The sequence below is a fragment of the Macrobrachium nipponense genome, chromosome 1 (assembly GCF_015104395.2).
Source record: "Macrobrachium nipponense isolate FS-2020 chromosome 1, ASM1510439v2, whole genome shotgun sequence".
Classification (NCBI taxonomy): Eukaryota; Metazoa; Arthropoda; class Malacostraca; order Decapoda; family Palaemonidae; genus Macrobrachium; species Macrobrachium nipponense.
Genome location: NC_087200.1, coordinates 138,571,077 through 138,581,507, shown reverse-complemented (window position 1 = coordinate 138,581,507; position 10,431 = coordinate 138,571,077). Strand labels below are relative to the sequence as shown.

At 39.7% G+C, this 10,431-nt stretch overlaps 1 protein-coding gene across 1 annotated transcript in view; it reads left to right on the top strand.

Moving 5' to 3' along the window:
* The window catches only part of LOC135219682 (2-oxoglutarate dehydrogenase-like, mitochondrial), a 446,325-nt gene that overhangs the window by 15,224 nt on the left and 420,670 nt on the right, over window positions 1-10,431 (top strand). The window contains 1 exon segment of the mRNA XM_064256630.1: window positions 3,880-4,133. Coding sequence (XP_064112700.1) covers window positions 3,912-4,133 — 222 coding nt within the window. The 5' untranslated portion in view covers window positions 3,880-3,911.

Sequence of the window (10,431 nt, the reverse complement as noted above, 5' to 3'; positions counted from 1 at the left end):
GAGGAAGATATCAGAAAATGTGGATTATATCAAGATTAGTGAACCCACTATTTTTAAAGACAGTATTATACGACTGATTTATATACACTGGAACCACGGTTTTCGTACATAATCCATTCTGGAGTCTCCCATGAAATCCGAAACTTATGAAAACCAAAACAGTAATTCCCATAAGGAATAATGTAAATACAATTAATGTGTTTGAGGCCCCCAAACATATTAACAAAAATTACATTTTATAGGGAATAGATACAGTTTTACAGAAAACATTGAGAAATAAATATAAATGACTAATGAAATGAATAAATGAACATTTAACATCACTTTTACCTTTATGGAAAACGCTTGTTAGTGGATGGAAGACAGAGAGTCGGGGGGAGGGAGGAGGAGAGGTCATTGTTTGGCTGGGGAATTTCCCTCCTGAAGGACTTAGGGTATCAAGGACCTATGTGGGGTTACTTCTCTTCATTTTTTTTACTGACACTACCTGAGATTACATCCCCTCTTGGTTTTTTACTGGCGCTAGGACTAGCTTGAGAGTTACTAGACCCCTGCTGCACAACATAACTGTCCAGAGACATTTGTTTCTGACGTTTCTTCAAGATTTGCCTCAAGTTAAACACGGCATCATCATTAAACATGTTGGAGACATGGATTACAAATTCTTTGATCGGATGATAATTCTCCACAAAATTTTTTACATCATTCCACTTTGCAAACATGTCCTTAATCCCTGAAGTAGGCACAGTATGTATGCCCATTTGTTTTCTGAAATTTTCAAACTATCCTCTGCTGGCCTTAAATTCACTAACAGCAGTGCTTGTAAAAATTTCCTCACTGCAATTGGCATGCAGCTTCCTCCAACACTTTGCAACAAGTTCTTTCTTAAATTCTATAGGGTTTCTTGCTTTTTTTACAGAAGGGCTAGCACTTGGAACATTCTTTGGATGCATGATGTCTTATTTAGCAGTTGCACTAATAAAAAAGGGCAAAAAACACAAAAAACAACAAGTTATATATATATATATTATATATATATATATATATATATCTATATATATATATATATAATATATATATTATATATAATAATATATATATGCACATATACATATATCTATCTAAGATATGGAGCCCATAAAAATGCTAAAATATAGAAAGCAAGTACTATACTATATTTCAGAGAGTGCTGTGTGTCTCTTCAGGTAGGTAATGAAAGAGAAAAGTTACAGAAAGGTGGTATTATACCAAGAGACCCATCCGCATGTAGCATGTTTTTCTAAGTCACCCCCACTGATAATTCTTCTTTAATCTGCTTAAGCGTTGATTGAAGGAAGATTTTGTTAATGATATCTGAATCACAGGCACCCTTTTGAGATGTTCATTACCTGTGGATGGCTCTTTTTGTATAAATACCGCCCTCTCTGTAACTTTTCTCATTCATTACCTACCTGAAGAGAGAGAGACAGCAGTCTCTGAAATATAGTACTTACTTTCTATATTTTGGCATTTTTATGGGCTCCTTTTATTAGATGGAATTCACTTGTAACAGAACATTTTTGACCAGTGATATATATCTTATAATATATATATATATATATATATATATCTTATATTTAATATATATAAATATCTATATATATATATATATATATATATATATATATATATATATATATATGTGTGTGTGTGTGTGTGTAATTACTTGGTAAGTATATATAAAACTGTTTTGTTATGAAAATGTCATTTTTAATTTCCATTTTCAATATTGCAACCTGATTGAAAAGTTAATCTTAGTGGAGCCATCTGTAACAAAGACTCATTAATTATCAGAGTATTATGGGTCTGTCATTTTCCTTTGCATTGGTGTTGCACTTGATTTCATAATTTTGTTTTCTGTACTCTTGCTGTTGGAAGTTTGTACTATTTCTGTCAGAAGAAATCTGTTAATTAAAGTACTTTTTGCAGTACCTTACTTGCTATTTTAATATCCATTTTCTTTTTACTCCACTTCTTTTCAGTTGCTTGCTAAACAAACAGTACCTCGGATTTTTCATGAGTAGTAACTATTTCATCTTTAAATTTGTACTTTGCATTTTCCATCCTTACTGTTTATTTTGAGAGATGGCCAGCAAGATTTTGCAGTTATTGCTGCAATATGCATTTTGCAAATGTTATGTATCTTTCCTTTTTAATGCGTAAGTGTTAAGTCCATCAAGTCTTTCTCAAGATGCCATTGTATGTATGAATTGCAAAAATAATTTATTATTCAGTGACAGCCCTTTAGCGTGTTATGAATTTTGAATTTTATGAACTTACTCTCACACTTTCAGCAAATTCCTTTTTAGTATTTTCCACTTTCTCATATCATGCCCATTTAGATTTCTTTTACTTTTTGATATCCATTTTCTTTATGCAGAACTAACCCATTTCTTGGGATTTTTTTGTTGTGCCTACTTTTGACTTGAAAATTTCTTATTGTTAATGACAAACCTAGTTATAATGACAGTTTTTTATGCTTAGTCCAGTGCTTTTGCACAGCAAAGCTTCATCTTCAGAATACGTAGTACCAGGCCTATAGAATACCTTGGATGTAATATACATAGCACACTTTTGTACTTAATGTCATAGGTTTGCTAGGTTTCCTTTTTTAGGCTTGATAACATTTTTGGTAAATCTCTTCAAATTTGATGTAGTGTAAAAGTTTTGTTTTAGTTAGAAGCTGTGGGATGTCTTGAAAATGTTATGTATCGTATACTAAAGCTCCATTGTTACGTATGAGGCCAGACCCCCAAAGCTTTTTATAAGTTGAAGGGCTACTCTGTGTATTATTTTTGTGATTGTCCTCAGGGTATACTTACTCGGACTGTATTTTGAAATGTTGAGGAAGACTGGAGGCTTAGAATGTATTTGATAGTGGGTAACTACATTTGTAAGATTCAGTATTGTACTTCATTATTTTAAATTATTTTAAAAGGAGATTTTGCCAGCAACTTTTTGTGTTATGAGATCAGTGCAAATTGTTTTCACTAATTTGTTTAAATAAACATCCAACATAAAAAATATGGAAAGATATATGGGCCGCAAGATGATCAAGTATGTACTGTTATTGATTACTGTGCAGTACAGTACCTTATTTCATTGGACACATTGTATACAAATTGAGAGTGCATTATATTCTGGACTTATCATTCAGTGTAGAGCGATTCTGCCTGTCTCTCATTGATATGTGGGTGTGTTAGTGTAGAGTGGCCTCAGGGTCACTTTCACTTAGACATGTGACCCTCAGCTCTATAGCTGTCACAAGACAGGCTCCCAGAGGTGAGCCAGCCATTTTTTGAGCTGGTTTTTGTTTTGATTATTTTTTTTACATGTGTTCTGGTCTAGAAAATGTTTAATTGTGAAATGTTCTAAGGTGTCCTTTGTTTACGTGATTTGTATAAGTGTTTATGAAAGTGGTGTTTGGGTGAGTTTTGCTCTTGCTAAATTATGCATATTCAGAAAATAGGGGAAGTTGGTGGAAGGAAATTAAAAAGTACTTTCATGGTCAAGAATTCAAATACATACATATATGCTGCTGTAGAAAGAAATGATTGTGATCTGTTGCAAGAAAATATTTACATAATATAGTTGATGTTTCCAGTGTGTTGTGGTGCTGTATTATCCTGCAGTTTTGATTTTATAGTCATTTGCTGTGATGTTTGTGCTGTAAAAAAAAGTTCAGTTTTGCCTTATTTCATTTAATAGCAAAATTTAAAGTTATTTTCAGTTATAGCTATTGATAACATTATTAGTTGAACCTGGACTAATATATTAAATTACTAATTGTTTTCCGTAAATACTATTTGGGTTTTAAAAGTATTTGTATTTGTTTTGCAGTTGTGGGCAGTGTAGCCCATTAGTGATAAACAATGAACAGGGCTCGTATGCTATCAAAGCTTCTAAGTCAGGCACCACCGGGAACTCCCCTGGTGGCTGTCCGAGCCTGGTTTGTTGGTGGTGTAAGAGGAAAGGCTTCAGCACCACCACCACCTACTGCTTTGGCAGCAGAACCCTTCTTAAATGGATCCTCGTCCAATTATGTGGAGGAAATGTACACTGCTTGGCTCCAAGACCCAAAAAGTGTCCATCAAGTGAGTCAACTTTATTAGTTGTTAATGTTACTGTGTAGGACATTATAGCTTTATTAGATATCCAAGTACTACAGTGCACTTGTGTGGGTGTAGGACTTCATTGCATTTCAAGTATTTATTAACATTATGCACTAATTGTGTTAGAAGGGAACACTTTTCAGCTTTGTATTTTGATAACTAGCCTCAGTAATACCACATTCCATGAGATTTTATTGTACAGCAATTGAATATAGATACGTATAGTTATTTGCTTTCTCATTTCTAATGTATAAATTAAAGAAATGTAAAGTACAGGGCATTTCCATTATTTCTTTGTGAGGGGAATGTTGCTATAGGTGTGCTTATTGTTTTGGTAATTACATTTTTATCTTTGTATCTTTTAGTAAAACACTGTGTCATTTGAATTAAGCAATCTGGTTTATCACCTAGACTACTGTGTATTCTGTATGTATGTGCCATAATTGTCAGCTATCTAATATTGAGTAGATGGTATTACCTTCTATTACTCATTGAGGAGTTATTTAGAATTGAAAATTCTCTGGTGGTTGCTCATAGTTTTCAAGTGAGTCAAAGATAAATAATTATAGTATACGTAGTACTGGAATATCGAGATTTTTAAACGAGAAGCAGAGTTTTATATCAGTCTTGTTGTGACATATAACAATAGCTCTTATATTAGTAACTTACCAAGTAATTACACAGCTATAAGTTTCTAACACTACAGCAGCTAAAAATTTGAAAGATTACAGAAATCGTGGTAGCACTATTCTGGTTTGGCTGTGTGTAGAATGGCCTGCCCACTTTTGGGGAAGAATAGGTGTAACGTAGCTGAAACGTTGGAAAGGTATTTCGTTCGCTGCATCATTATTGTCAGAGTCCAATGATACTTCTCCTGTGAGGCGTCGTAAGTGGCATAGTTCGTCAGTTTTGTGTCAATTGAAAAGGCATGCGACTGCAGATTTCTCCTCTCCTGCTAAGAAGTCTTAGGAAGTGGATTGCTGTTGTTCACGTCCTTCTTTTAGTGTCGGGACTTCTACTTCTCCTCGAGGTAGTTTTTCGACTTCAGACATTTCGGACCATTAAGGAGGTCGTTGTATTTTGGCACCTTCAAAGCGTTTGACGCTTGTACATTCGTCGAATGCTCTTTTGATTTCTAGTGCTACATTTCCTTTGACGAGTAGAAGATTACTTTGTTGCAGCAGCTCCCAGGTCTCCCACTTTGATTTTTATGATGAGAAGGAAGCATGTGGACCCTTTGCTTCCTAAGCTGGTTTTGTCCAAGGCTTTGAAGAAGTCTCTTTGTATCGTGGAAGATTGGCTATTGACCAAGAGGTAGTTAGGCAAGGCTTCTTTTGCTTTTCTGCAATCGTAGCTCATCAACAAGAGGTACCAGTTTTATGTAACTGGAGAAGCTCCCTCCATGGGAGTTTCTGCCTCCTCCCAGGGGAAATTTCTGGCCTTGTCAACACTAATCGCAGATCGGCTTTTTCGGCAGCTAAAGTGTTCTTTTCATCCCTCGAATTTGACCATTTGGTTAAGAACCTCTTTAAGGTCTTGGAAATTATGAGTTTTATTGTAGTGTCTTACCGAACAATTATAGAGCCGTGATTTCCACGAGCGGCAGGATACTAAATTCAAATTTAGCGCGTCGGCGTCGCCAACACTGGTGGTGATGACGTCATCTCCCTCCACTCGCGGGAGAACCAGGTACAACTGCCCAGGTGAATCCAATTCTTTTCCTGCCGGCGTCCGGTGAACATCGGTGGTCGGTGCGGTTGGATGACTTTGCTTCGCTTTTTTTCCTGTGGATTTGATTTTCGGAATTGGTGAAGTACTCTTTTTTGGCGTTGTTGTGATTTTGCTTTTTATTTAGGCGTTGCCATGTCGGATTCTAGTCCGTCGGGAGTTAGGTTTTGCATCTCAGGATGTAAAACTAGATTATCCAAGTTAGAGTATGATTCTCACACTAAATGTGTTAAGTGTAGGGGACAGGTTTGTTCAGCAGATCGACATGTAACGAGTGTAGTGATTGGACTGATTCTCAATGGAAGTTTTTTAGTTCATACTCGGAGAAATTAGCTAAAGACAGAATTAGAAAAAGCAGCGCGTAGGGAAAGTAGACTTAGCTCTGCTTCGTCTTGCGATGCATCTGTTCCTTCTGTTTCTCCTCAAATTGTTATGTCTCCTTTAACTACACCTCCTATTCCTCCTACTAATCCCACTTCTCCGGCTTCCCGTGTAGTTTCTTCCGACACCATTGCCAGTCTGGAATCGAGGTTAGATCAGAAATTTTCGGTACTAGCGAATACGGTTGGGAGGAATGGGAAAATTTTGCAACTTGGTAATTCAGTTAAGACGTTTTTGGAGAAAGCGGCTTCAGGTAAGAGTGTAGTTGAGGGTGCGTCTGTCTGTCCTGACACGTCTCCTAGACAAAGGTCACTATCCAGCTCCCCCGCACCGGGGAGAAGACATACCGGAAGTCCAAGGGAGTCGATCGGGATTTGCCCACGACAGGCGCCTCTCTTGTTGAGCCTGTTGCGCCTCAACAGGGCTCGGTTAAGCGTTGGAAAGGTGTTGCGGTCAGACGCCTTTCGAATGATTCAAGCGATTCGTCTCCGGTCACGCGGCGCTCTTGGCGAGATTCGCATTCACTGCCCCGTTTTTTCGCTGTGCCCTTAAAGATGCGTTCGGTAAGAGGCGCCGATTCTTCGCCTCCTCCAGTCAAGCGGTATAAGGAGCCTGAGAGTAGGGTTGCGCCGCGGCCGTTAGCGGCTCGTTCATCGCCTCAATCTGTGCCTTTTTCGGCTCCATCTACTAGTAGAGATTGTGGTTTTAGCGCTGTAGCTAGCAGTTCTAAGGGTGTTTCTTTAGGCGCTTTTTCGTCTGTTACGCCTGATGCGCCTGTTTCGCCTCGAATTTCGGCGGCTCCGAGCGAGGCGCAAGTAGTTTTTCCGCCTCCTGCTGAACATTTAGGCTCTTCCAAGCCTACGTTAACTGTTTTTGATTCGTCTCTGGCGCCTTTGCGCAAGCAGTTAGAGATGTTAACCAACTGGATGAATGAGTCCAAGGGTGGTTCGAAACCTTCAGATCCGGTTGTAGTTCCGTCTACTTCTTCGGCGGTATCGGAGAATGAAGAAGAAGTAGAGGAGGAGGATTCACATCACCTCTCGTGTTATTCACGTCTCCTTAGATTTCTTCTGGTATCTTATCCAGATTATTTTGAGAAAGCGGCTCCGCGCTCCCCAACTTCGACTTTTTTGATGAGGAGGAAAACTTCAGACCCTCTCCTCCCAAAACTTGTTCTATCTAAAGCGGTTAGACATTCGTTGAAAGAGACTGAGAAATGGATGTCTATGAAAAGAGACTTAGGGAAGGCTCTTTTTGCTTACCCTCCCTCTAAGTTGCTTCGTAAGAGGTATAGGTTTTATGTAACTGGGGAAGCTCCTTCTCTGGGAGTTTCTGCCTCCTCCCAGGGAGACTTCTCCAGTTTAATCGACTCCTCTAGAAGACCTGCTTTCGCCGCAGCGAAAGTTTTCTTTACAGCGCCTGAGTTGGACCACGTTGTAAAGAATCAATTTAAACTTTTGGAAGTCTTTAGCTTCCTTGATTGGACTATTGGCGCTTTAGCGGCCAAGATCGAAGACTGTCCTTCTCTTTCTCAGGAGTTAGCGGAGGATTGGATTGGTGTTCTGTCCTGTGCGGACAAATCCATTAGGGATGGATGTGATGAGTTAGCTTTGCTCATCTCCTTTGGTACCCTTAAGAAAAGGCAACTTTGGTGCTCCTTTGCTTCTAAAAGGGTTACTTCCCAACAGAAGTCTGCTCTCTTGTTTGCTCCTTTTGTGAAAGATAACCTCTTTCCAGACGATGTAGTGTTGTCAATTTCGTCTGCGCTAGATAAGAAATCTACAGTAATACCTTGGGTTACGAATTTAATCCGTTCCAGAACCTGCTTCGTAACCTAAAAAATTCGTAACCCAAATGGATTTTCCCATAAGAATGTTATAAAAAGCAAATAATGCGTTCCACCCGACCATGAATAACCATTTCAATTCATATTTTTCCATTTATTTTTGTTCACTAAGGTTGAAAATTCGTGTAGGAATTACATAAAATTATAAAATTGAAGAATGAAATTAAATATAAACACTAGATTTAATATGCATGCACAGTACCTGAACTTTACCTTTGGCGAGTGTGGCTGCTGGCTTGACGGAGACGGGAGGAGGGGAAGGGTGAGGAGGAGAGGGTTAGGGCTTGGGGGGGAAAATCTCCTCCGTGAACACTTCTGGAAGACTTTCTGGTTCTTTCTCTAGAGAGCACCGTTCACTATGATCACTAATTTTACGCTTACGCAACACTATGTTGTCTTTCACAATTTTGAAAAAATATTTTTCTATGAGCAAATTTTCTACATCGTTCGAGAATATAAGGCCGTTGTTTTGTCAATACTGTGACACCTTTTGATGCTTTACTGGCTTTAATTTCTTCCTTTTTCTTCAAAATAGTGCAGATCGTTGATTGCGACCGCTTGAAGAATGCTGCAATGTCTTTCACGCACTCTGCCTTTTATCATGCATCTGGATAATTTCCTTCTTCATTTCGACTGTAATCATCTCCTTCTTTCTTATGCTTTCCTTCTTGCTGCTTGCCTTCGTCATCTTGGGAGCCATTGTCTTTAGTATTTGGGTAATAGTAATGTATAAGCACTATTACGGAAACACAACACGTGCGCAAATCACTAAGCAAATTTGAGAGCGTATCACGGACAGATGCGTTCAATCTTACCGCCAGCGAGATATTGAAAGAGTTATGGTTTAAAAAGGGTCAAGGGATGCGTAGGAGGAAGTCACGTGGCCCTCGTTAAGTTTTGGCCGAAAAAAATGCGTTCGCAGATCCCACCTTCAGGCCGTGTAAAACAAAGCAGGCGTTAAGTTTTTGGCCGAAAAAAAAAATGTGTTCCGATACCCAACGCTCATCCGATGTAAACAAATCAGGCGGCCTCCCATGATGGAAATTCGCGCATTCGTATTCCAAGCGAAATTCGTATTCCAGAATGAGGTCGTCACTTCGTAAGTTAAAAAATTCGTATACTAATCGGTTCGTAACCCAAAGTATTACTGTACTTCGGATTTACTGGCACAGTCTACTAAGAGACCTAAAGCTCCTGTGGAGACTGTTCCTTCGGTTTCTCCTCTGGCCCAAGTGCCTTTTCGAGGGAGAAAACCCAAGCGCTTCTTTCGGCCGAAGTCGAATTTTCGACCTCAGTCTAAGGCCTCGGCCAAGGTTAACAAACCTTCCAAATGAAAGCTCGGTTCTTCATGCACAGTGGAGCCAGGCTGGCTCTGTTTTGGGAGGAATGGGAAAACAGAGGGAGCAGAAGCCTGGGTAGTGCAAGTACTCAAGTTCGGCTATCGTATTCCTCTCGTTTCACCTCCCTCGCTCTCACCTGTGCCAATTCCATTCCAGGCATACTCTCCGGGCTCAGACAAATTTCTGGCGCTAGCCGCAGAAGTGGAAGCGCTTGTTCTCAAAGAAGCGATAGAAACAGATAGAAGGGATTTTCCTCCAGGCTTTTACAATCGCCTTTTTGTAGTCCCCAAGTCATCAGGGGCTGGAGGCCAGTTTTGGATGTGAGCGCCCTGAACTTGCATGTCCAGAAAACAAAATTTCATATGGAGACCACTCGGTCGGTTCCGTGGAAGTCCATCAAGACAGGGGGATTGGATGGTCTCTCTGACATGCAAGACGCTTATTTTCACATTCCGATACATCGCGAATCTCGGAAGTACCTGAAGTTCATGTTCGAAGGCAAGGTGTTTTCAGTTTCTGGCGCTTTGCTTCGGACTAGCGACCGCTCTTCAAGTTTTCACCACGGTTCTATCCCCGATAGGAAGCTGGCTGCACATATTAGGAGTAAGAATTCCCTCTCTATCTGGACGATTGGCTTCTCGGTCGGAATCAGAGAGTCGGTGTGCATGAAGGACCTTGGAACAACTCTGGATCTTGCCAGAAAGTTAGGAATTCTGGTCAACAAACAGAAAGTCCCAGTTGTTTCCATCTCGGAGCATCCTTTATTTGGGGATGATTCTGAATGCTCAAGTTTTTCGGGCTTTTCTGTCCCGAAGAGGGTTCAAGGCTGTCTGGAGACAGTTCAGGAGTTCTTGGACAAAAAGGTAAGTTCTGCCAATCAGTGGATGAGGCTCCTGGGCAAATTGACGTCAGTGGAGAAATTTGTGACGTTGGGAAGACTGCACATGAGACCTCTGCAGTTTTTCCTGAGAGCCTCTTGGTGCAG